The following is a 26,751-nucleotide window of genomic DNA, read 5'->3' on the forward strand; positions in this document are numbered from 1 at the left end:
TCTGCAATTCTCATCAGAACTCTAGATGTGATTCTTTCCAGATAAATCAAATGAGGAACATCAGATGAAGGCTCATGTTTTAAATTCTACACCAACACTTAGTTGTCTTTCATAGTATTTGTACAGCCATGTGTGTATTTCTCTACTGTGACGTTTATTTAAAGTCCTCTGTCTGTTGTTCTTTTCTGCATTTCTTTAAAACGTAACATGATCATCAGGATGTGTCTACAGGAAACCAGCAAACCAGGATTTGGTTGGTCATAATTCTGCATGACTTTCTTTGGAAGGAGCAAGAAGTAAACAAATGGGTGCATCTATGTACACAGGGTGGTGACCTGCGTGATGCTTTGCATATATAAGTGGATCGGTGGGGCTCTCTGTACGTTTGGGGTTTGAGCTGCGTGGTCGCAGCACGAACATCTGGAAACATGACATCACGGCGCCGCGTACTGGCAGTCTGCTTATTCTTTGTCTCAGGTAATATAAACGCATTAAAACTCTTACTTTGAAATTATATACATATTTTATTGTAGTTCATTTAATGTCGTTTACCATAAAATGCTGATTTTTTTTCTAATTGTGATGCATTGTTATTCAAAGATCTTTTAATTTTTTGATGTACCCAGTTGAGACATATTTTAAACTCTAATCTTAATCAAATGTCATATTTGTAATAATGACTTTTCCACCATTTTACTCATTTTAAATGTATTTATCCATTAAGGTAACAACTATATTTGTCTTTACTTTTTTTAGTCATTGGGACAGGGGAGTCTATGGGAGCCACTCCTTCTAAAAAATGTAAGTATGGGAAAATACTCTCATTATCACATATCTCATAGTAGGACATAAATACAGAGAAAGTACTATGTAAATACCCAGTAGATGCAACAAAAGTACCATGTTAACATCACTAAAATACCCTCTAAGTACTGTATTGTAAAATGAGGTGCTACCATTGAGATTAATTTTCATGACCAATTCCTGGGTACGTAAGTACATGAAAAATCTTTGAACACTTTGCAAAAAGTCCAACTGATCCCCCTTTTAATGTGTTTTGAATAGGGGTGTACTGATAATTTTAACAACATTTTTGGATGACGATATGATTTCAGTCAATATTGGTTCATTTGGTTGACCTGGTCTGATCCGATTCACTGATCTAAAACTGATCCAGAGGATCTTTAGCCAAAAGTCAAGCAGTGCGACTCAAAGAGGGACAGAACTTTTCCAGATTCCTTGAATGTCTTGAAGGTCATTTGTAAGTTATAGTAAAATAAACCTATCGTGCCTCAATCCAAATGATATTTTCCAATATCAATTTTAATCATTTTATGTTATTTTAAAACCATTTCAAAAAGGTCTATTTGACAACTTGCAGATGGATCTGGTTGATCATAGCAATATAAATCGTATAGATTAATTGTTACTCATCTAGTTTTGGATATAAGTACATCATCTCTACTGTGTTTTCTTAAACTTAACTGAACAGATTATTCAAATATGAATAATATTAGGGATGACGCTACACACATAGGAAAATAGTGCATTAACATCAAATGATGTGGTAGTTCATTTCCAGCTATACAGAAATTTATTTTAACTGTTCATCTTTTTTTATCTGCTACATTTCTGAGCGAGGAAAGATATTTACATCCTGTTTCCTCTGTGATCAGACACCTGCAAGACCTTTGGCAGTGGAGTTTTCCAGAACTTCAATGGCAGCGCTTACTACATGCGTTCCTCCTGCCGCTACTACCTGACCCACTTCACTCACGACAACTTTGAATGCAGCATCATCGTACAGCGGGACAAAGATTCTTTGTTAATGTCTCGGGTTGAGATTATAATCAACGGACTTATAACAGTTCTGGAGGCCAAGAGCATCACGGTGAAATCTGAAAGGTTTGATATTCCTGCCTAACCTGCTGTGTTTACACATTTATTGGACAATTTGTCATCACTAACAAATTTCAATGATAAACCTAATAGATAAATTGTACACAAAGATACTTTAATAATCTACAAATGAAAAGTTTAATAGAATCCTTGATTGTTTTAAGTAGCTTTTATTGTTTTACATAAAGGTTATTTATTGTGTTGTTGTTTTTTAACGTGTTCCTTGTGTCATTTCTTGACGACAGAGGAAATATAGAAAGAAAATAAAGCTTGAAATTGCTTTTCTGAGATTGTTTTTTTTTTTTAATTGGGAACCAGGTGTAGGCATAAAAAAGTAGCTCCCTGCTCCGCTCCATTCTGATGTGTCTAGATCCATACAGGATCTAGACGAGGTTGGGGTTGTGAGGGGCTATAAGCTAGCAGAAGAGGGTGTAAACAGAAGGATGTTGGGTAGTGGGGCAGACCCACTCCATGCCAATGAGCCCACCCACAACTCAGAGGCAAATCTCTAATGAACTCTTCCTGCTCTACAGAAACTATGTCCTAGAAATGGACACAGGTTTTTCTGATTTTGTCTAAGAACGTCATAAGCGTTAAAGCTATGGCATGCTGCAATCATCACAGAAAACCTTATTTTACTCATTTAGACTGTTGATGAAGAAGTATGAAGATTTGAGATCACTGAACGATGAAATCCCAGCACTTGTTTTTTTCTCTCTCTGCAGTGTTTCTCTGCCTTATGACCAAACGTATCTGAAAATATTCGATTACGGTGTCTACAAAAGATTGACGAGCTCGTTGATTCCTCTCACTGTCACTTGGAACAACGTTACTGGAGGAATTGAAACTCTTTGGGTATGAAGTTCCAGAGGCTGCACCTATCAAAATAAAAGCACCAATAGATGTGAAGTATATGTAAATATATTTCTCTTTATTTTTTTTACATTTTAAGGTGGAGATAGAGCAAGAACTTAAACCTGACACAACAGGACTCTGCAGCAATAATGGAAGCCAAGGTATTTAAAACATAAAGAAATAAAATGGCTTTTGCATTTCAATAAAATAATGACCTATCTTTGAGAGAAGTTTTATGAAATTTGATCCTAATTGTATTCAAATGTGATAGTAATTGAAAAAACTTCCTAATGCAAAGCTTGTTTGGAGAAAATATTTGACAAATATTTGAAAGAAAAACATGTTACCATAAAGGACCATTAAACAAAACAAACAGCTCCCTAACAAAATAAATAATAAAACTGATAAGCATATAAACCAATAGAAGAGCAGTTCAAAGTTTGGGAGCCACTCTATTAAACAAAAAACAAGTTATAAATAAAAAAGCCTTAGGACTAGTGCAAAAAAAGCGTTTCTAGCATAATATAATATAATATAATATAATATAATATAATATAATATAATATAATATAATATAATATAATATAATATAATATAATATAATATAATATAATATAATAAACAGGTTTATTTGGAATTTTGAATGCAAAAGGAATATGGGGAGTATGAATTAATAATAATATATAGGGTTGGTTTCTCTGTCAAGCTGTTAAAATAAATCACATTACAATGTTTTGTAATAACAAAAATAGAAAATAGAGCAATTTTCTCAAGGTCTTTCTGATATTAGTTTCAAAACATGTAAATTAGGTGCGCATTCATATTATGCTATACTTGTGATGAATTTGTTCAAATGTTGATTATTGACAGTGTTTTGTCTTTAATTCTGTGAATCTAGTGGAGAAGCTTCGTGTTTCTCCTGGTGATTTTTGTGAGACTCCAGATGTTTCTCCAGACTATAATGAAGTAAGTAAATTTTCTAATCAGTATTTTACTCGTAAAATATAAATCTATTAAAAACAACTTTTCTTGTACTTCAGTTTCTCTGTTTTGTGTAAATGTATCCCCAGTAGATTTTTCTTTCTCAACATTAAAAGTACACTGACCAAAAATAGAAACGCAACACTTTTGTTATTGCTCCCATTTTTTATGGTATGAACTCAAAGCTGTGAAACATTTTCCACATACACTCAATAACCAGTTCTCTGAAATATTTTTCAAAAAATGGTAGATGGCGTATACTTATATACTTATACTTCTTCCTACAAGGACAAAGCGCTTTACAGTCACAGACCCATTCACCCAGTCACACACACATTCACTCACACATTCAGACACTGGTGGCGGCTCCGCTGCCAAACACACCTGCGCCCACCTACCACCAAAGGCAAGCTGGGGTTCAGTGTCTTGCCCAACGACACTTCGACTCATGGGCGTGCAAGGCGGGAATCGAACCTGCAATCTTACGATCACGGGTCGACCTTCCTACCGCTGCACCACGGCCGCCCCCCAATCTGTCTAAATCTGTGATAGTCAGCACTTCTCCTTTGCCAAGACAATCCATCCCACCTCACAGGTGTGCCATATCAAGATGCTGATTAGACAGCATGATTACTGCACAGGTGTGCCTTAGACTGGCCACAAGAAAAGGCCACTCTGAAATCTTCAGTTTTGTTTTATTGAGGGGTCAGGGGACCCAGACAACCAGTCAGTATCTGGTGTGACCACCATTTGCCTCATGAGGAGCGAAACATCTCCTTGGCATAGAGTTGATCAGGTTGTCTATTGTGGCCTGTGGAATGTTGGTCCACTCTTCTTCAATGGCTGTGCCAAGTTGCTGGATATTGGCAGGAACTGGAACATCCGTATACGCTGATCCAGAGCATCCCAAACATGCTCAATGGGTGACATGTCCGGTGAGTATGCTGGCCATGCAAGAACTGGGATGTTTTCAGCTTCCAAGAAGTGTGTCCAGATCCTTGCAACATGGGGCCGTGCATTATCATGCTGCAACATGAGGTGATGTTGTTGGATGTACGGCACAACAATGGGCCCCAGGATCTCGTCACGGTATCTCTGTGCATTCAAAATGCCATCAATGAAATGCACCTGTGTTCTTCGCCCATAACATACACCTGCCCATACCACGACCCCACCACCACCATGGGCTACTCGATCCACAACATTGACATCAGAAAACCGCTCACCCACACGACGCCACACACGCAGTCTGCCATCTGCCCTGAACAGTGTAAACCGGGATTCATCCGTTAAGAGAACACCTCTCCAACGTGCCAGACGCCATCGCATGTGAGCATTTGCCCACTCAAGTCGGTTACAACTACGAACTGGAGGGAGGTCGAGACCTCGATGAGGACGACGAGAATGCAGATTAGCTTCCCTGAGACGGTTTCTGAAAGTTTGTGCAGAAATTTTGTGGTTATGCAAACTGATTGTTTCAGCAGCTGTCCGAGTGGCTGGTCTCAGACGATCTTGGAGGTGGACATGCTGGATGTGGAGGTCTTGGGCTGGTGTGGTTACACGTGGTCTTTGGTTGTGCGGCCGGTTGGATGTGCTGCCAAATTCTCGGAAACGCCTTTGGAGACGGTTTATGGTGGAGAAATGGACATTCAATTCCCTAGCAACAGCTCTGGTGGACATTCCTGCTATCAGCATGCCAATTGCACGCTCCCTCAAAACTTGCGTCATCTGTGGCATTGTGCTGTGTGATACAACTGAAGATTTCAGAGTGGCCTTTTCTTGTGGCCTGTCTAAGGCACACCTGTGCAATAATCATGCTGTCTAATCAGCATCTTGATATGGCACACCTGTGAGGTGGGACGGATTGTCTTGGCAAAGGAGAGGTGCTCACTATCACAGATTTAGACAGATTTGTGAACAATATTTCAGAGAACTGGTTATTGAGTGTATGTGGAAAATGTTTCACATCTTTGAGTTCATACCATAAAAAATGGGAGCAATAACAAAAGTGTTGCGTTTCGATTTTTGGTCAGTGTATTTGAATGAATTCAGTGTTTTTTCCAGATCAAACCCTGGAGAATCCTGAGCAGGTCTTGTTTGTCTTCTGGACGTCTTGTAATGGAAGTTTTAAATTATTCTCTTTACTTCAGGTGCTGGAGTGTGGTACATTTATATCACCAGCTATTGGATGCCTTGGAAATAAAAAGAAGATATATCAAAATATCTGTCCAAAGAACAACCACAAAGCAAGCAAGGAGGTCAAATGCAGCTTTTTTAACGAAATCGCAAAATCTCTGTGTAGAAAAGACGATAATTTCTGGACCTGGTGGATTGAATCCAAACTGTGTGGTGGGTGATCTTTTAGAAATATATATTTTTTGTAGATTTATTGTATATAAAAGTTAAATACTTTTTGGCTGTAATGTTATCGGCTTTTTTTTAAGATTCTTGTCATTTTCAACCACTTTCTTTGTATTTTTGGTGGTGGGTCATGTAGAAGAACCTACCTGTCCCGGGGAACTGAAATTTAACGAAACGGGTTCTCCTTTTGCACCAAGCTGTTCCAATCCAAACCCGTCCTCCAGTGAGACGGTCCAAACCTGCGTCTGTACAGACGGTAAGCTGTGAGAAGCTGTAGAATTCATCATTTCACCATCAAATTCAGTATTTGACAATTCCAAATTCTAGTTTGTGAGTGTTTTTCCAAACTCTTTTGCAGGAAAAGTGCGTAATGATCGTGTAAATGCATCACAATGCGTGAGGAGCTCCGACTGCCCGTGTGTGTTTGCTGGGAAGATTTACCAACCTGGGACTAGCCGAAACACGAGGTGTCAGTCTTGGTAAGGGAACGGCACATTTGCTTTTGGTTTTCAAAGTAAACAGTAATCTTCTTTTATAAACTTTCTTACGTTGAATTTCAAATCTTAACAAAGTTCTAACTTTAATCATTCCAGTTTTGCTTTTAGAGACTTTATTCATGCTCAAAGTGAGATGTGGAAACAAACTGCTATCCCAATATCTATGGTCTTAGATTCATATATTGAACATGAAATCTAAAACTAAGCCAGTCTTTTCAAAATACAAAGAACTATTAAATTTCCACCATGTTCATTTTAGCTGACTTTAGGTATTCCATTACTTCAGCCTCAGCAGTTTAATGCAGTTTGTAACCAGTGAACACTGGTGTGCCGTCACAGATGATTGTTGTGGCGTGAGAAAATATTATTTTTCACTGGTCTAAAAACATTTCCCATCACCAGAATAAAAGCTCCGTGTTCATCATAAAAGACCCAGATTTCACACTGAGTAGTTTACAAACAGCTTTGTGGAGTTCTTCCATATAAATGCTCAGCATTTCTATTTATATTTAAATTTAAATTATATTTAAATTTAAATTAAATATTTAGCTAGTAAATGTAGCATTTGTAGATACATTGATTAAAAGGTGACAATATGCATTTAAAAATGAAACCTGTTTTTTGTCCTAAAACAGACTAAAGAATCAAAAATATTGCTGGTAATATTTGACTCTGTCACTTCAGAAACGCCGCCCCATACGGTGCGCTGTCCAAATGTCCGTCTCTTTCTGTCCAAGTTGCAAACATGGTTGACTGTTGTTGTAAATTGCGAACGTGGCCAAAGTGTAGAACTGTTGGGAGTTAAAGGTACTGTGAATAAGCTAATGTTGCTAATGTGTAGTGGTGTTGGACTGTGTTTTAGTACGTCTTACTAACAAGGTAGGGAGTTAGCGTAGAATCAGTATCAGTTGTCTTAAAGGTATCACAATGTTTGTGTTGCAACAAGGTTGGGAGTAACAGGTAGAGTTATTGTAAATTTGCTAACATTGCTAACAGATAGCCTGTTACAAATAACTTCTAGAGTTACTGTAAACACAGTTAAAGTCCGACTGATAAATTTATCTGTGACTCTGTGATTTGGTTCATGCCCCTTATATTTCGGTGGACCCTGTAGTGCAGAAAACACAATAATTATAGGTTGTTAAATATATATTTCAAATACAATTAGCTACAATAACCATTTATACCAAATTACTCCTTTCCAATTTCTTCAGCTATGTGTCAGACTGCATTTGAACAAATTCTTTTTGGTTTGAGAACAAATCAAGAAAAATGATAATGTTTTGCAGGCAGACTAGAAAAGTGGGAGCACTTGTTGAAATGTGGCTAGAAATTTAAATGCCAGCAAACTGTAGATTTTTCCCTTTTACTTTTTCTACTTGGTTCCAGCTCGTAGACCTATTTCTAATCTCCCATTCATGTCCAGAATTTTAGAAAAGGTTGTTGCTAAACAACTTACAACTGCTCTAGACAGTCATGTCATTTTTGATCAGTTTCAATCAGGTTTAACCGGAGCTCACTCCACTGAAACAGACCTTCTCAGAGTCACTAATGACATCTGGATGCAGGAAAATGCTCTGTGTTACTGCTACTGGACTTGACCGCAGCCTTTGACACTGTTGACCACTATGTCCACCTAGACATGCTGAAAAACTGGGTTGGGGTATCCGGTTCTTTGACTGTTGGATCTTTTTCTGTTGTTTTTTTCCATGTTTAAGTCCTCTTCTGCATCCCTCACTTCTGGTGTCCCACAAGGCTCAGTTTTGGAACCTTTATTGTTCATTTTATATCAGCATATTTTAAGTTCTTTTATTGATATTTTTTATCATTTTTATGCTGATGATATTCAGCTTTACGTGTCTTTTAAACCCCAGGATGTTTTTAAAATACAGAGTTTATGCAGGTCTCTGGATTCAGTCAAGAGTTAGATAAATGATAACTTTCTCCAACTAAATGAAGCCAAAACTGAGGTTCTAGTCTCTGCTCCTGACAGCTGCCCCCCCCCCCAGATAGCCCAGTGGTTCGGTCCACTTCGGCCAGGAACCTTGGGGTGACTTTAGACCCGGTTTTATCCCTGGAATCTCATGTCGGGTCACTTGTTCGCTCTTGTTTTTATCATCTTAAAAACATGAAAACTGAGTCCAATTATTCGCGTTCTGAGTTGGAGATGCTCATCCGTGGCTCCAGATTGTCCAGAACGCTGCTGCTAGGATTTTAACTAATTCATCCAAGTTTTCACACGTCACCCCGTTGTTAATCCAGCTACACTGGCTCCACATCCGCTACCGAGTGCATTTTAAAATCCTGGTTCTAACACACACAGCTCTGCATAGCCAAGCACCAGTCTACAAAATAGGCCTTTTGCAGCCGTCCACTCCCAACAGGTCCCTGACGTCATGTGACCAGGGTCTGCTGGTTGTTAAAAACTAAAGGTGACAGAGTCTTTGCTGCAGTGGCTCCATCACTCTGGAACTCTCTTCCTCTCAGCCTCAGATCTACAGACTCTGTGTTTTCTTTTATAAAGCAGCTAAAAACATATTTTTAAAATAGCATTTTCTTAAGCCTTTTTTTATATTTGTGTGTTTTACTGTATTTTGCTGCGTTTTATCGTGTTTTACTGTAAAGCACTTTGTGATTTTTATCTTGACAGGTGCTATACAAGTAATGTTTATTATTATTATTATTACTATTATTATCATTATTATTTTTATTATCATTTTAATCAATCCTTCCTGATTGAAAATCCTGGAGGAGAATATTTTAACTGTGGTTTGTGTCTGGCCGGAATTAAATGACCCCAAGTCGTTCTATTCATCGGAATAGAGCTGTAAAAGAAAAAACCTGCTGCAAGATTTACTGGATATACGCTACTTTGGCATTTCATACCAAACATGTCTTCCAACAGTAGGTGGCAGACATGCGCTACATAAGAAGAAGAAGCCCCTCCCTGCCTGTCCAGTGTGAACTCCATAGGCTAAATGTGTATTCAATAAAGCCTATTTAGCACAGTCTAGAACGCGTGTCACACACCCGGTGTGTCTGTAGTTTTAGGATTTCCAATGTGAGACCAAACCAAAGACATTTACGTTTTTCCTCTGATGTCTTCTGTCCTCAGCTCTTGTAACGGTGGGAATTGGGTATGCTCAGCAAACATCTGCCCTCCAAAGTGCACCGTTGAAGGACAGTTTGTTGAGACATTTGATGGAAAGCCCTACACACTGCCTAGAAAATGCAGATATGTAGTCTCAAAGGTAAAATAATGCAACTATTTACATTTATTGTCATAATTCAGTTTCTCATGTTTTCCTAAACTTTCCTTGATCAAATGCAGGGCTCCAACTGGACAATAAAAGCCGACTTTTCAGCTTCAGAAATAGAAGTGACCAAAGTTGTAATAGAACTTTTCGAGGTACCGAAACGTTTCCAAGTTGACTGATCAAAAAAACTGTCAGTTTTCTATAAACGTTTGATCGATGTTCATATATTTAACATTTGCAGGAAACATATACATTTGAAGACAACAAAGTTAAATTGAAGGAAAAGGAGATTACAGAGTTCCATAAATCTGGTAAAAATATATTAAAAACTCTGCATTTTTTTAACCTGTAACATTTTACGTATCAATAAACCGCATAAATCTTTCTTCTACCAGATCAAGCTCTGGTTTTCTGGCAGTCCTCGATGTTTGTTCTTGTCCAAACATCTTTTGATATGAAGATTCAGGTTCAGATGTCTCCTATTATGCAGCTATACATCACTTTGCCTGGAAACAACATTGAAACTCTGTCAGGTAGGCCAACATCATCCTAAATGATCCAAGATACCAACATCATCACAAGAATAAGAGAGTATACATTGTCCATCATGTGAATCCTTTAAATATTTCTAATATGAAAACTCTCTGCAGGTCTTTGCGGCAACGGCAACAACGACACAACAGACGATTTCACTTCGAGCAACAACATTAGAGAGAGCTCATCTGGGCCTTTTGCTTTGTCTTGGGCTTATGGTCTAACGGGAGGTTCTCAGTGCACCACAGAGGACATACCTACTGTCTGTGTGAACTCTGCTGCTGGTAATAACCAGCTTTTATTAACACCTGCTAAAATACTGAATATTTTTATAAAACATGGAGAATTTTAAAGACATCATATAATTTCTGTTCCAGTCCAGCTTTGCTATGAGAAAAGAATGATTCAGACTAAAAGGGTTTTCCAAATAACTTTATTGTCTTTTGATGTTTTTTGCAGAAATATTTGCAGCTGACAGATGTGCTGCATTAATTAATAATAAAGTATTTGCTGAATGCCATAGCTACATCTCACCTGAAGCGTATCAAGCAGTAAGAACGTTTACACGTACCAACCAAACAGTTGATATGAATGGTATTTAAATATGTAGCATAAATTCATCTTTTCTGAACTGCTGTTTCCAGGATTGCATAAAAACAACCTGTACATGCGGCAGCAACAAGGAGGATTGTGTGTGCACGGCTCTGGGAAACTACGCTAAAGCCTGCACTGGTCTGGGTATTAAACTTGGAGATTGGAGGTCATCGACCAACTGCAGTAGGTTCACATTTTAGTAAATATGCTGCTTTGACAATAATCACAAGAGATGAGTCACACTGCTAATGCTAATGCTAATATTTTGTAAGTCTGCTTTTCACAAGATGACAGTAAATGTTCTGACATTATAAAGAAGATTAAATAAAAATAGATGTAAACAACTATTATAGACTATTGAATTGTTTGCATTTTCTATTTCATGTAAAACAACAAAATTATGAATATATATTTAAAAAAAACACTTATGGATCGATTTTTATGTATTCAAAGGACCTTGTTTGCTTCAGAAAGGGCCAGAAAATGTTTTTTGTGTACAATGAGCTGATATACCGGTTACTGTACATGACAACTGGACTGAATTACCCCCCTCCCCTTGCAATCCAAACAGGAAGTAGCTCCAAGAAGCCAAAACTTCATAGACCTCTACAGAGTAATAAACAACTCTTATTTTGTTATTCTATTAGTCAGAACAACCATTCTAGCTCTGAAACCTTTTTTGAAATATTTATAAGATTTTTAACTTTTCTTTGATTTGATAGTTTTTTCTGTAGTGAAAGTTTTTAATGTTATGAACTAGCCAATCAGATGTCTCAATAAAAGTATGCGGTTTCATGTATAACGTTTGGAAAGTTTAATTAACAGATTTCGCATAGCCTTCCTCAGAGTAGTAGGGGTGTAGACATCCAACTTGCTCACTCCCCATTGGCTAAAGTGGTTGCCATAGCAATCTTGACTCAGACTGACTAGAATCCATAACTACTTATGACGTTGTCTGTCTCCAGTGTGGCAGCATCCAAGTTGCAAAAATAATGGCGACTGAATTTACTTCATTTAATTGGAGCAATTTTCTGTGAGGGGCATTCACTCAGTCCAGTTCTCATATACAGTCAATGTACTGACACTAAGATGGATCCAAGGATTTGAACCTTAAGGCCCGTACACACCGGGACGAATATTCGCCAGGCGTTATTCGCCAGCGTTTTTCGCCACGTTTTTTGTGTTCACACCCAGGCGATTTTCGCTGACGATGAGCGGAGTGAACATGCAATTTCATTCCCTGACATTAGATGGCGCTTAATGTAAAACAGAAATACTCCTGTACACAAGGTGGCGCTGCGCAACTTTACGCTTCTTAAAGTCGCTTTTCACTCAGAAGAAGAGAGCAAGTATTTACACGCTTGTCAGAATCAAACAAAGAAAACATGAATATTTCAAGCATCAGTAGCTCCAACTGGTGCTTGGTTCGGGGATATTTTTGAATGTCCGTCATTATTGCTTCGCGGCAGTGTTGACGCTACTTGGCGTCTATCTTCTTCGCTGGTATGTGTGCTCAGCAAGGCAGTTTTGTGTTTGAGCGCCCCCAAGTTGTGTTTTACTGTAACTTCAGAAGCTCCAGACACGTGTGCAAAAGCGCCATTCTCATTGGTCGAGTAGATTTCGACGCGACGCGTCGAAAAAAAAAACCGAACCCGAGGCGGGGTTTTTTTTTGACGCTTTGACGCGTGGCGTTTTTTCGCGTCGGTGTGCACACTCTCGTTGGTGCCCTTTGTTTAGTCACGAGGCGTTAAACGTCGGCGAAAATCGCCGGCGAAATTCGTCCCGGTGTGAAAGGGCCTTTAGTTACAAGGACTAAGTCACAAGGAGCGAGAACTACATAGTTCTAGATCTTCTCTCAGAACACATTTGAGTAGGAAGTTAGTCCTGTCTTCTCTAATTTTATGTCCTTCTGGTAACGACTGTAGCTTTAAGGACTCGAGTTGAAAAGTCTTCTCTTTTTGACATTTCCTTTAGCTCCCACCTTGCCTTCTGACATTTTCTGCATGCTGTTTGGTATTGCAAGTAAATTCCTATGCCAACATGCATGTCCAAAGTCCGGCCTTTGGGCCAAATGCAGCCCATGATCAAATTTCTAACGGCCTACAGGCTTATTTCATCAAATCAATAATATGTGCCCCCCAGCCCTTTCTAAATACTGTGTGTGCAATTTCTTGATTATGGTTGGCTGAATCACATTTTCATATTTACCATAAAGAGGCAGTAAGACATGCTATCTACGACAAGCTAACTGGGAATGAACAGTTAAAAAATTGACAAATTGGGATTTTAGCAAAATTGTGTTTAGATGTATTTATTCTATAGAAATAAATTAAAAGTATGCCACTGAAATAACTTGTTAACTAAACTCATTAGTTCTCTTAAATTGGATGTTATTAAAATAGTTAAAAGAAATGTTGGTCAGCACACATTCCAATCTCACCAAATCTGGGCCTCTTTGCAGAAGGTTTGGACTCCCCTGGTCTGTGTTATAAGCCTGGCTCATTTGGACTCAACCTTTGAAAGTACATTAGAAAGTGTGATTTGGATAAACCCAACATTGTTCATTGATATGTCATGACTGTTGTTTAATGTGATTCCCATTTGTCTGTCAAAGCCATCAGCTGTCAGACGAACCAAGTGTTCTCGTACAACAACGTGATCTGCAACAGTACCTGCAGCTCCCTGTCTGGCAATGACCCCCGCTGTGAAGTCAAGGACGATCCAGTGGAGGGATGCGGCTGTCCAGAGGGGACACACCTGGGTGACACAAACGTCTGCATCTCAAAAGCTGAATGTCCGTGTCATTACCTTGGCGGTACAACTCCACCAGGACAAAAAGTTATTGACGGTCTGCTATGGTACGTTTGACAGGAATGTGTCTCTCAGGCAAAGGAAAATATTGGAGTATCTGCTTCATAACCTGTTTTCTGTTTTGTTACAAGCAATTGTGAAAATGGTGAATTGGAGTGCAGCAAAGATTGTGGTTAGTAGATTCTTTTGTGTATTATTCAACCTTTTTAGACTGAAATTTGAATAAAACTTTTAAAAATGTTTATAAAACTGTTTTAAGTGTTTTTTAAGAATAACATAAGAACTCTACTGATCTCTGTCAGGATGCACTAAGGGGAAAGTCTGCTATCACTGCTCACAAGGATGGATGAGCACCGCTCAGAAAACATGTGAAAGTCTCCTCAAGGCAGTTGTAAGTGAAATACAGTTTTTCACAATTTGTATAAGCTGTTCTATTGTTTTACTGTCTGGTAATTTCTAGATATTAACAGGTTTTTAACACAGTTTTTAGTCAGACCTGCAGACTCAGTTTTTTTTTAAATCAGCTAAAAAAAACCTATCTTTTTAAAATTTGCTTTCTAATAATTCTTTTTTTATACTTTATTTTACAGTGTTTTCCATGAATTTACCATGGAACTCCCAATCAGGTTTTTTTTTTGGGTCCCTATCTGATTCTGAGTGATTTGATTTTGAGTATCTTCCGATATTGGGTTTTATGACACATAAATTTAAAAAATTAACACATTATATAAACAGATCCAGGATTTCTACCATTTTTATTTTATGAAACCTTCCTTTAACAAAGAACTTTGGTTAATTAAATTGAACAATTAAGAATAGTTCATTTATGAACTAGAAATATATATTATATATTATATATATTATATATAATATATTATATATATTATAAATAATATTTTAAGCCGGTTTAGCTCGTGCTGGTTTGCGGCGCCTTCCGTCCGTGCAACCAGGATTCGACTCCAGGCTGCTCCCTGTTCCCTTCTCTACCTCTGCCGGTTCCAAGCCCGGTTTGAGAAGGTTGCGTCAGGAAGGGCATCCGGCGTAAAACATTGCCAAGTTTACCATGCGACTTGTTCGCTGTGGCAGCCCCCTGATGGGAGAAGCCGAAAGTGGAAGAAGAAGATAAATAATATTTTAAATTAAAAAAAACAAAACAAGAGACGCTCAGTTTAAGACAGTTATTATCTGGACGTCAGAATATTTGTGTGCCTCCTGCTCAAACTACTGCCAAATGCTGTTTTATCCCGTCTTTTAAGTAGGTTTGACCTGCATTGAAAAGCACTCTGTGATTCTTTCTGGTAAAAAATGCTGTATAACTAAACTTTACTGACTTACAAGAAAAACAACTGGCTACTAAAAAAATGTCTGTCACAGATGTAACTACACATTTCTGACCAAACATTGTTTTGTGTGGTTTGATTTTTCAGGATTCAAGTTATACATGTGTGAGTGGCTGTTACTGCCCACTCCACCTTTATGAGGATCACCATAAAAACTGTGTTTCCAGAGACAAGTGTACATGCAGACACGAGGACAAAGTGTTTGGGGCTGGAGAGAAACTCCAGACCGCACGGCAAACATGGTGAAGTCTCAGTGGTTCTTTCATTAGCTGCTTAGTAACAATGTCCCACATGTTCATTCATGATCACTGCTCTGTTTCTGCTTTAAGTGTCTGCATTGAAGGGGTCTGGAACTGCACCGACAACCCCCAACCTGGAAGATGTCAAGTTTACGGCAATGGACATTTCCAGACATTTGATTTGAAATGGTACAGCTTTGATGGACACTGTCAGTACACACTTGTTGAGGTGAGAGGAACAGAAAGAACTCCTGAATGTTCAGTATAAACAGCGGAAAGGTCATTCAATGTAAATTAAAGTGAATTCTGTTGTGTCAAACACTAGAACCTGCATGTCCAGATAAGCACTGTAGCGGAGCCGGTTGGGTCGATCTTTTAAACAAATTGTGAATTTAGTGGTACAAGCACCATATTTGCTTTGAATGTACCTTAGGAACCCACAAGAAAAATCCAAAATAGTGGCCAATCTGTAAAGATGGCGGCCAAACAATCAGTTGTTTCAAAAATATTCTTTATCTTTTCAGCCCAGTCTCAACAACATGGGCTGAGGGACTCCTCCAGAATACTATTAGAGAGGAGATGAGATCTATTGTTGTCATTGTCACAAGTACAACATTTAAAATGCTCTCTGGTCATTATTCTGTTTCTAAAACATAATCAAAGCCTAAAACATACCTAAGTGTTTAAAAATAAAGTAAAATGAGGAATGAAAAAAGTAAAACCTGAATGGTAATGATCTGAATCTGCAGCCTGAAGGAAACAAACTGTAATGTCTGTGAAGAATGTGTGTCATCTGTGGTGATCAGTGAAGTAGATACAGTAGATATATTTAAAAATCTTGGAATTTCTAGTGGCTAACAAACTTTTATGAAAGTGAGGATCCTAAGGTACATATATGCCAGATGTGGTGTCATTCAAAGCACATTAAACTGCTATTTTGTTTAAATAAAATAAAGATAATATCTCCTGAATTTGAACCATCAAAAACTCTTTAAGGGGCCGTTTTGCTGAGATGTTGCAGGTGACACCTGAATAAAACACACTTTTTGAAATTTCGGAACTCTTTCACTGTTTACGTGATCAACGTGAAGCAGTTGATTCTGACAATACAAAAGCAGCAGCAGCGGCAGCCGGAATCCCCCCAACGCCACACGGTAACAGGCAGGGAGCAACCGCCCCCCGGGCGACCAAGACCGCCACCCAGGCCAGGGCCAGCAGGACCGCCGCGAGGCCCCCAGAGCCAGAGAGCAGGGAGGCACGGAGGGAAAGAGGGCACCGCCCCAGCCCAACCAGGAAAGCAGCCCCCCGCCGCGCCGGGAGAGCCCAACGCAGGGCCCCACCGGAGAAGGACGCCCACAGCCCCAGACGAGCACCCCACCACCACCCATGAGTTCCGGGCATCCCCCCGCCCCAACCCCAGGTACGAGCCAGGACCCCCCAAGGGAGACCTGCTCCGCGCTCCAGGCAGCCACCCACCCGGCCCACGGTTGGTCCAGGGAGGAGCAAGGCAGGGGCCCGCCGCCCCCGCCCAGGAGGGGGGAACCCCGGGGGGAAAAAAAAGGGGCCCACAAGGGGTGTTGTAAATATGGCCCGACCAGGCTCGGCCACTGTTGGAAGTTTGGCAGGGCCCAGCGCTCAGGGGCAAGGACCAGGACCCACCCCCCAGGGACACGAACACCCCCGGCTCAGGTGTAATGTGAACCCCCCCACCGCGCGGAGAGAGCACCGCCGGGCCCAGGAAGCCGGCACCCAGGGGACACGGCCGCCGTCGCCAAGGGGCCCGCACCCCCCACCAGGGAAGGGGTAGGGGACAGATGGACCCAGGTCCCACCTTCCTTGCAAAATGTGTGTGCGTGTATGTGTGTTTGAGAGGGTGTGTGTGTGCATGTGTGTGTGTTTATGTTGGAATGTATATATTGAAGGGGGAGGGGTGTGTGTACTAAGGGGGGTGCAGTTAAAATTGGAAAGTAGGGCACTAAGGGGACATCTCCTGATTACTCACAGTGATGTCCCCTCACCCTCCCCACCAAGGGGCCCTAAATGTCTAAGGTGTGGTTAAAATTGGCGGGTAGGGTTCTAGGAGGACATCTGCTGCTTGCTGGCAGTGATGTCCAAGCACCCCCCCTACCAAGGACCCTACATGTCTAAGGTGCAAATAAAACCGAAAGAGGGGGGGCCCACTCCATACGGCAACCATAGGAGGGGGGCCACTGACAAGTAGCTCCCCCCCAAGGCGCATCGCAGGCTAGACCCCCCACCCCCTCACCCTAATATGAGGTTATATGAGGAAGGGGGTAAGTTGGGGACAGCTGGTAGACTGTCCCCCGGTGGTCAAACAGCTGTCCCCCCGCCCCCCCCCAGCAAAGGGGCCAGGCCCACCCAGCCCAGGGGCCCCACCCCCGGAGGCGCCGACACCCCAGGCCCGGCACCACCCACCCCACACAGAGAGAGAGGAGCCAGAAAGCGTCGCCCCCCCGGGGCAAGCCCAGGCCCCCACCCCCAAACGTCGGCCCTAGAAGAGCTCTGGTCAGGCCTTGACGGGACCGAGGCAGCCAACCGGCCGGGGCAACCACCGATTGCCTCAGCGGAGACCCCGACCGGTCAGCCCCCCCGCCCCATACCAATAGTGGGCCCCCCCTCCCCCCCAGAACGCCCCCCCACAGGACAGGGCTGACAAGCCCCCCACCCCACCCCACCCCAGACACCGCAGCCAAGCGGATGACACCCAGAGCGACCGGGGGCCCCAAGAGGGTTGTCCCGTCCCAGAGCCAGGGAAGGGCCGATCCCAGCCCCAGGTGCAGATGGGCAGCCCATCCAGCGCCGCTGGGCCCCCCCCCCCGAGCAGGGCCCCCAGCCAACACCCCCCAGCACAGGCAAAGGGACCACCCCCCCAAGCCAAGCCAGACCACCACCCCACACCCCCACCACGCACCCCCACACCCAAGCCCCGAGGACCCCGCAGCACCCCAGCCCGCCCCACCCAGGCACCGGACCCGACCCCCCGACCAACGGAGCACCCACCGCCCCCGCCAGGCACCGGAGGCCCCGACCCCCACCCCAAACCACGGCAGAAGGGCAAGGAGCAACGACGACCAAGCCCCCCACCCCCTAAGTCATGGAGTTAGCTATGGGAGACCAGAGAGACTGAATTCTTTCAAAGTTACTTGAGCTTTGGGCTGACATTTTTTCCAAGCTGATATGATCAAACAGCAGATTTCTGTGTTGACTTATATTTATATTTTTCTTGTTTTTCCAATTTATTAAAATAGTTTTTTTGGCAATACAGAGAGTTATGAAAATGATAGATGCTAATCCTTCTTCTATATCGATGGCACTCATGTCACCAAGCACACAAAGTGACGGTGAGGCAGTGATTGAAACCTTAAGCCAGACTGATAAATCGGCACATACCTGCTGCCAGAGAGCCTGGACAGGCGTGCAGAACCACAGTGGGTGCATGTAGCTGTCGGGTAGATTATTATCACAGTGCTCGCAAATGTCTGACTTACTGAGACCCATCATAAGGCTGTTTTTCTTTGCTGCAGAATCACTTTATTTGCCAAGTACAGCGCATGTACAGAGAATTTGTCTTCAGTTACTTCAGTTACAGTTACAGAATCCGCTGGAATTACATTAATTGCATAAACGGTTGAGTTACAGTTGTCGAAAACATGACAACACTAGAGCTAAAGCTTCGGTGTTAAAGGATTGAAGCCTTGGTCACAACCGCCTTTACGGGTGGATGTGGGTAATCTGCAGTATGGGTGGTCCGTATCAGTAAGGGTGCATGTGACTAACGTACATAATATGACTAAAAAGTGTAATTGGAGCTTTTTGTCCATTGCTGGTACTTTAACCAACACTAACATTCCAAATCAAGCATGCAAATGTAAAACTCTTTATTTATACAACAGAACAAGAGTCTGAATTATTTAATCCAGTGCCGTTGCTCCTTAGAGTATATATATATATATGTGTGAAAGTATATAAGCCTGCAGTTTGCCACATTGTACTTGGCATAACTGAATGTAACCCCCCCCCACCCCCACCTCCGTTTTGAAGGATGAAGACAAGACTTTCTCTATCAGAGTGGAAACTGTACCTTGCTGTGAAAAAGAACTCACCTGCTCTCGTTCCATCATTATGGACCTCAAGGTAAATAAACCATAATCATCAATTTCATGATCTGTTCATCTTCTTTAGTCTGGCGTTTTAGCAATGCTATGTTCACAATGGGCTCAGAAACGTGTGTTTGAGTGACCACTTTCAATGAAAAGTCTAAATATACGCAGGTACATGCATGTTTTCAGCCTCCGTGTTTAAAACTCTCACCTCCATTTGTCACTACGAAATTCTTAAGTCAGTTCTATGGCTCTATGAACAAAATCTGTGGCGATTGTGCAAGTCCATAAGTTTAAACCAGTTGAACTTTGACCAACCAAGGATTTGGTAGTGATGTTTGGGATCAAAACGCAGAAGTACCAAATATTCAAAAATTGATCATGAAGGAGAACTTAATTATTGCGGTTTGTGCCTGGCGGAATTATACAACACCAAGACTTTCGCATATCGGCACAGATCTGTCAAAGAAACAGCCTTTACCAAGATTTGTGAGCTTTGCACTGCTTCGACATTTTGCACCAACCCTATTCCAACTGTCAGTAAATGTGCTGGGATCGAGTAGCTACAGTCCAGTGTGAACATCACACGCTAAAAGCACATTCAAAAAGCCACGTTCAGCACATTCTGCACCGCACATGCTCAGTGTGTTCATAGCATCAAATCGTCTTTGTGTATCAATAATTACCAGGGTACAACTTTGCAATCTAGGTCATTAAACACCAGAAAATATGTGTATGTTTAAATGTGTCAACATTTTTCCACTTTAAGGGCGGAGTCACCCTGACGTTAAGAGACATGAACATAACCAAAGAGTACAAATATGGCTGGAGTCCAGACAAAAATTCCCTAGTGACTATCCACAGTGTGGGAATGTATTTCATCATTTTAGTGCCAAGTCAAGGTATCACCTTGATTTGGGACAAACACACAAGGATCAATATTGAACTAGACAGAAAGTGGAAGGTGAGTGATGAGAATCATCCGAGTTTGAACGAACTTATACCAAAGTAAATGCATTCCTTCACTTCTGTAGAACAAAGTCCGTGGTCTTTGTGGGAACTTTGATTCCAATGAGAACAATGATCTACAGATAAAAGGTTCAGTAGGTGAGGTGTTTTTTATGCTTAACCTTTGCTGTTATTGTTGGGTAAAATAGGAATACATATTTATTTATTCTTTTACAGAGATAAGCAGTGCTCTGACCTTTGGTAACAGTTGGAAGATTTCCACTCCTCCTTGTTCAGATGTGACCAATGAGGTATTTCCATGTGTTCACAACAGCTACTGTAAAAACTGGGCTGAGCGGCGCTGTTTGATCATTACTGGAGACAAGTTTCAGAGCTGTCACTCAAAGGTATGGTTGTATCCTCTTACTGTCGACCCACTCCTTCATTCTACTCTCCTAATCTCATCTTCTTGTTTTATAATTCTTTTTCTCACTCACCTGTTCTGTTTTATTTTCCTTTTTTCTTACATTAGTCAATAGATAAAGAAACCAACACAGTTTGGTTTATTGTCCAACCACTGATATGGCATAGTCCTGACTTAATGTTTATTCAGGATAGAAATTTAGGACCTAAATGGATAAAGGAGATTCTCATTTACCCTGTTTGATTTTAAACCCTTGATTGCCATATGTCACTACTTCGCAATGTTCTATTCAATCCAGGTCTTCACTTAACTCAGCATCACCGTAACCCTTGTCTTATCTTAGATGACCCCCCCCCCCCCCTTCCATTGACGTGTTCTCCCTCCCATGACAAAGGTGGATAAAGGTGGAAAGATTTCATGTAATCAATCAATGGACACCAGTGAAGATCACAAATCATTGAAGAAAAAAGTTTCAGAGCTCTGTCTAGAGCAGGGGTCTCAAACTCACGGCCCGCGGGCTATTTGCGGCCCCCAAGAGGATATTTTGCGGCCCCCGCCACATTATGAAAGTCTAATGTAAATGCGGCCCGCCAGTCTGTGTGAATGACACCTTTTCAGTGTTCGCGCAGCTGACAACCAACCAATCACCGTGGGGTAAATGACTCTTGGGGGCGGGACATTTACCGGTCTTGAAAGCAGGAAAACATTTAAGACAAGAAACCTGACACACACACACACACACCCTCCCCGGACCACATTAAGGAGTTCCTTACTTTCCTTAGAATGTATTTATTTGCTGAACTTGTTTCTGGCTCGCATGGACCCGGAGGAGGGTTATGGTTACAGTTAGGCGCGCGGCGGCGTTCAACGCAACCAAACGGGTCTCTCCGCTCCCGCAGCCAGGAGTCGGATCGCTGCGCAGAAAAATGTCCCACACGTACATGCGTGACACCTAACGGGGCTTTAAAATTAAACACGTGCTACAAACCAACACGATCTAGTCTCAGACACACTGAAAATACGTGTGACGTGTGTAAATGCAACGGTAGACGTGTTTGAGATGAACCAGCGCCGCGCCTGTATGTTGGGGAGACCAGGCGCGGGGGGGGGGGGGGGGAGTGAAGGCGAATCTGCAGTGAGACTGAAGGAGGACAGGAAGTTGGAGTTGTCCTTAAAATTCAATTTAGTTTTAATCTGCCTCTCCCCTCAGTATGATCTGTGTTATGTCTTTTATATTGATTTTAATGTTTTGTAATGTATGTAGGTGATGTTGGAGGAAAAGCAGAAACATCCGTCACACACCAGGTGATCTGTTGCCGCGTTTCGTCCACCTGAGTGATCTCAAACAGGCTTATTGTGCATCTTGGCTGCACATATTTAGTGTCAACAACATGAATTTCCATCCGTTTTTTATAAAAAATATAGGAGTGTCTGACCGGCTGCTCCACAATAACTTGTGACCGGGGTTTAAATGTGCAAAAGGTCATAAGATTGAAAATCCCAAAATGGTTACTGAATTTTGTTTCTCCTTTACTGATTTGTGGTTTAAATAGTAAAATTTAGAAGAAAAAAAAACATTCAACACGGACTCAGAATAGGGAGCAGATCCTCTCTGACGTCTCCACCTTCAATTTCAATAAGTCCAGTCCAGACTTAATGAAAATCATCTTCAACCACACTGATGGTCTCAGTTTGGGACGAAGTGCTGCCAAGTGTCCATCAGTGAGAAGAAGACAAGAGAAGCCGTGTTCAGAAGAACCATTGATGGATTTACAGAACTGTAGAATTTAAGTCTTCTTTAGTGTTTAATAGTTAGAATTCAACAGTGTTAACTGAACTGTGTTAATAAGGATGTTTAAATGAGAAAACAGCAGATATAGAAGACTAAATGAAAAGAAATGTATTACTGATTTATTTACTTATTGATTTTTTTTATTTACGTATTTTATTTGAATGAGAGTTTTATAAGTACATTTTGTGCAGAAAACAGTTAATAATAGAGTATAGTAATAGTATAGTACATGTTCCATACAAATTTATTGGCTCTCAGACACTCACTAGTTGAGTGTGTGTGTGCGTTGAAGTTGCGGCCCTCCCTCAGCTAGACCCTGCCTTCAGTGGCCCCCAGGCAAATTGAGTTTGAGACCCCTGGTCTAGAGGGTCTAGATGACCCAACTCCCAACGTTAAAGTGCCTAGGATAGCACAAGGGTTAAAGGATAAAACATTGATGAATATACTGTTTATATCATTAGAAATAAAGTCAGGCGTGAGCCAGCAGGGACCTTGTAAACTCGTGCCATCACCTTAAACATTTCTTTCTGATGCTTAATTTTCACACATTTGTGTAGTGAAGGTCAAATCAGTCTGAAATTTGTTGTACGTATGTATCAACCCTCAGGTTGACCCTAAGGCCTACTATGAGGCCTGTGTGATGGAGTCCTGCTCTTGTGAGTTTGAAGGGAAGTTCTTGGGCTTCTGCACTGCTGTGTCAGCATATGCAGAAGCCTGCAGTGACCAGAATGTCTGCATAAACTGGAGAACACCTGATTTGTGTCGTAAGTTACACAACTATTTTCTGTAATTTCTTCATTTCTCATGCTGTGTTCACACCACAAGCCGTGTGTTCTTGAACTGTCACTACCACATACTAGAGCATCTCTGCCCCCCACAGCTGGAAGAGGCTTGGTAAGAAATGTCAAAGTGGTGCAAATCTGGCATTTCTTGCTCTAGGCTTTTTTTCACAGCTCTATTCCAATATATATATAAAAAACTTGGTGTCATATCATTCTGTCCAAACCACATTTATTAATTTCTCATTCATGATCAAGTTTTAAGCGGTTGGCAATGGTTGAATTAAAGAGGACGTCATCCATGTGTCGCTATCAAATTCAAGTCTCAGGCGGTCAAACTTCAACCTTCAATGCCTGTTTGATGGCTGCTTGTTTTCATACGTAGATCCATAAACTGCTCTGAAAAACACATGTAACGACATGTGAACATGAACGATTTGATAACATGCATTTACAGGCATTAACATAGACTTTTCTTTGAAAGCCGCTACTTGAAAGCGTGTTGCTGAGGGTGGTTTGAATGCAGCATTAAACATGCCATTAGTGTCAATGAGTTCAATTAACCTAAAGAAAAGTGTTGCTGTTTCAAATGCTGGTTTTGGATCGAGAGGCTAGATTGATGGCTAAACAGTCTGTTATTTCTTACTACTTCAGTTTTTTGGTCATTATGGCTACAAAGTAAATCATAGTGAATTCTTCAGGAAGGGATCAAGACCATCCCCAGATCGTCTTCCTGACTATACCTGAACAACTAAAATACTTTTACATTTTAGTATACATTCTTTTGACTAAACAATATTTATTATTTTCTACAAAGATATAAACACTTAGAGGTTAACTTTTTGCAGTTTCTTTAGTTCCTGCATTTGTGTATCTACTAATATTTCTAACTAAACACTGTTTACTCTTTAGCGGTCTTCTGTGATTATTACAATAAACCGGGTGAGTGTAGCTGGCACTATGAACCCTGCGGTACAACGCTGACTTGTGGCAAGGACAGCAGTTTCACAAACAAGCTGGAAGGTAATCAAACTTTTTTTAAATCTAAAAGTTAAATGTCTTATTTTCAGGAAACAATTGTTTCTCTGTTTTTTATTGAAGCCGTGAGTGTTTCTGTCCCATCTTAAGTAGGTAGACTTCATGTCTCACCTAATGTGAGATTGTATGTTCTAAATAGCTATCTGGATATAAATGTGTATGACTAGGTAGTATTTGTTTCAATCAAACAAAAGAAATTCTATCATGTTTTAAATGAAAACATTTTTTGACAGAATTAAAAGATTCTGCAAACATCTTTTTAGAAAATAACCAACTCACATTGACCTTTTGACCTTCCTTCTTGATCTTCCCATCTCCATCCTCTTCTTTTACAATGCACATTAACAATGTCAAGTGGAGAATCAGCACATTACAAATTATTATGCAAAGTCTTTTCAAGTATCAATAAATATTAAATTATTTATTTTACACTTAAACTCATGGATAATATTGTGTCTCTGGATCAGTGAACTCAATCTCAGACACCTGTGATCATTATTTGATAGGTGAGTTAAACTAAAGGAAAGACTAAAGAAGGACGTTCCATGTTATTAAGCAGACTAACATTTTCAACTAATGTGGGAAAGAAAAGCATGAAATAGTTCAATGACATAGACAAAGTATGAAAAGCTTGGATATTTCAGGAAAACATGAAAGCATGATCATCACACTGTTAAGAGATTTAAGGCTGATTCAGAGACAGAGGTTCATGCAGATAAAGGCATAACAAGGAAGAACAAATACTTTGGATTAGGAAAACAGCAAAATGTAAACCTCTTCAGTCCCCCTAAACGACACTCACAAGCAGAAACGGCTGCAGTGGACCCAGATGGACATGTAGACTACTTTTTGAACAGTCTGGTTCACTGATGAGAGCTTGTTCAGCCCTGGATGGTCCAGATGGATGGAGTAGTGGGTGGTTGGTGGATGGCCACCATGTCACATCAAGGCTGTGACGTCAACAAGGAGGTGGTGGAGTCATGGTTTAGGCTGGAATCATATGGAGAGAGAGCTGGTTGGCACTTTCAGGGTCCCTGAAGGTATGAAAATGACCTCTGAAAAGTAGGCGGAGTTTCTGACCGACCACCTTCTTCTGTGGTATAAAAAGAAGAACCGTCTGTCTAAAATCCTCTTCATGCCTGAAGATGCACCATCTCATGCTGCAAAGACTGCCTCTACATTATTGGCTGCTTTGGGCATAGAAGGAGATAAACTGATGCTGTGGCCCCCATCCTCCCCTGACCTCAACCTCTATTGAGAACCTTGGGAGCATCCTCAGTCAGAATATCTCTGAGGGTGGGGGCCAGTTCACATCCAGCCAGCAGATGGGGGGCTATTCTGACATCCTGCAAAGAAATTCAAGCAGAAACTCTAAAAACTCAAACGTTCAATGGATGCAAGAATTGTAAAGCAGGAGCAAATTAAGGGGTCCTCTATTCAAATGGAACTTAACTTATGAAGATGTTTTTGATTGGAATAGCTTTGGATTTCCGTGAATATAACCTAGAAACAATCATTTGCATAATTTTTCGAACGTGCCTTAGTCTTAAATCAAGTGAAAACAGGCTGAGTGACTTTTATAAATTATTTACATTTAGGAATTCTCTTGAGTTGTTACCATCACAACAAATGTTGGTCAAATCTATGCAATTCTCTTAAAATCTTTCATCTATAAAGAAAGAGAAAAACTCTTAAAAGATTTAGAGTTTGGGTTTGAAGGTTTTCGTATTTTGCAGTTTTAATCTCACAGTTGCTATTGATGTTCCAAATACCAGTTTATAAGAATATAGTTAGACTGAGCACAACAGGTAAAACGCATTTGAAGCTTTTTGTAGATTTCATTTCAGTCTAAAATCAATTTAAAAAAATAAATAAAATATATTGTCTATGCTTGTGAAGGTTGCTACCCAAGATGTCCAGAGGAAACGCCATACTATGATGAAAATACAAGCAAATGCACTGAACTTAGGAACTGCAGCTGTTATTTCAATGACACTATTGTTCCACCTGGACCAATAACTATAGATTGGTAAGTTAACAGCTGCTAAATGAATTTGGAAAACCAAATCATAGATATCTTCTCTTCTTTTTTCCCTATTCAAACAGCAACTGTGTACATGGAAACATTAACTGTTGTAAGTATTCAATTATTTCAAAATTCTCTCTTTAAATTGTATGAAAAACATGAAAATTTTTACTGTCCACAGCACATCCACCTCCAACAACTACACCTCCAACAACTACAACTACATCCACTACTACTACAACGACCACTACCTTG

The 26,751-nt window shown here is 40.8% G+C and overlaps 1 protein-coding gene across 2 annotated transcripts; it reads left to right on the forward strand.

The window, feature by feature from the left end:
* The first annotated feature begins 391 nt into the window (after positions 1-391).
* LOC101175052 (mucin-19-like) lies at positions 392-26,751 on the forward strand. Of its 2 annotated transcripts, none has more exons than XR_002872833.1 (29): positions 392-477; positions 757-801; positions 1,677-1,905; positions 2,625-2,754; positions 2,852-2,915; positions 3,653-3,720; positions 5,886-6,084; positions 6,233-6,352; positions 6,455-6,575; positions 9,709-9,844; positions 9,925-10,002; positions 10,092-10,161; positions 10,246-10,383; positions 10,501-10,668; positions 10,844-10,935; positions 11,029-11,161; positions 13,593-13,836; positions 13,921-13,961; positions 14,092-14,180; positions 15,217-15,371; positions 15,459-15,597; positions 19,431-19,523; positions 20,259-20,453; positions 20,524-20,596; positions 20,675-20,844; positions 23,261-23,417; positions 24,345-24,455; positions 26,370-26,605; positions 26,678-26,698. XR_002872833.1 is itself a non-coding variant. In XM_023952629.1 (29 exons), exons 1-29 carry the CDS (start codon positions 429-431, stop codon positions 26,638-26,640), a joined length of 3,501 nt encoding a protein of 1,166 aa, XP_023808397.1. In that variant the 5' UTR covers positions 392-428; the 3' UTR covers positions 26,641-26,751. The 2 variants fall into 2 exon arrangements, 1 of the variants encoding a protein (XP_023808397.1); XM_023952629.1 differs by having other exon boundaries at positions 26,370-26,499; positions 26,577-26,751.

The sequence above is a fragment of the Oryzias latipes genome, chromosome 23 (genome assembly GCF_002234675.1).
Source record: "Oryzias latipes chromosome 23, ASM223467v1".
Lineage (NCBI taxonomy): Eukaryota > Metazoa > Chordata > Actinopteri > Beloniformes > Adrianichthyidae > Oryzias > Oryzias latipes.

Coding starts and splice junctions, on each gene's coding strand:
- LOC101175052 (XM_023952629.1), top strand. CDS start 429: ATGACATCACGGCGCCGCGTACTGGCAGTCTGCTTATTCTTTGTCTCA. Junction 2,755..2,851: donor GAGGAATTGAAACTCTTTGG/GTATGAAGTTCC, acceptor TTACATTTTAAG/GTGGAGATAGAGCAAGAACT. Junction 3,721..5,885: donor TTTCTCCAGACTATAATGAA/GTAAGTAAATTT, acceptor TCTTTACTTCAG/GTGCTGGAGTGTGGTACATT.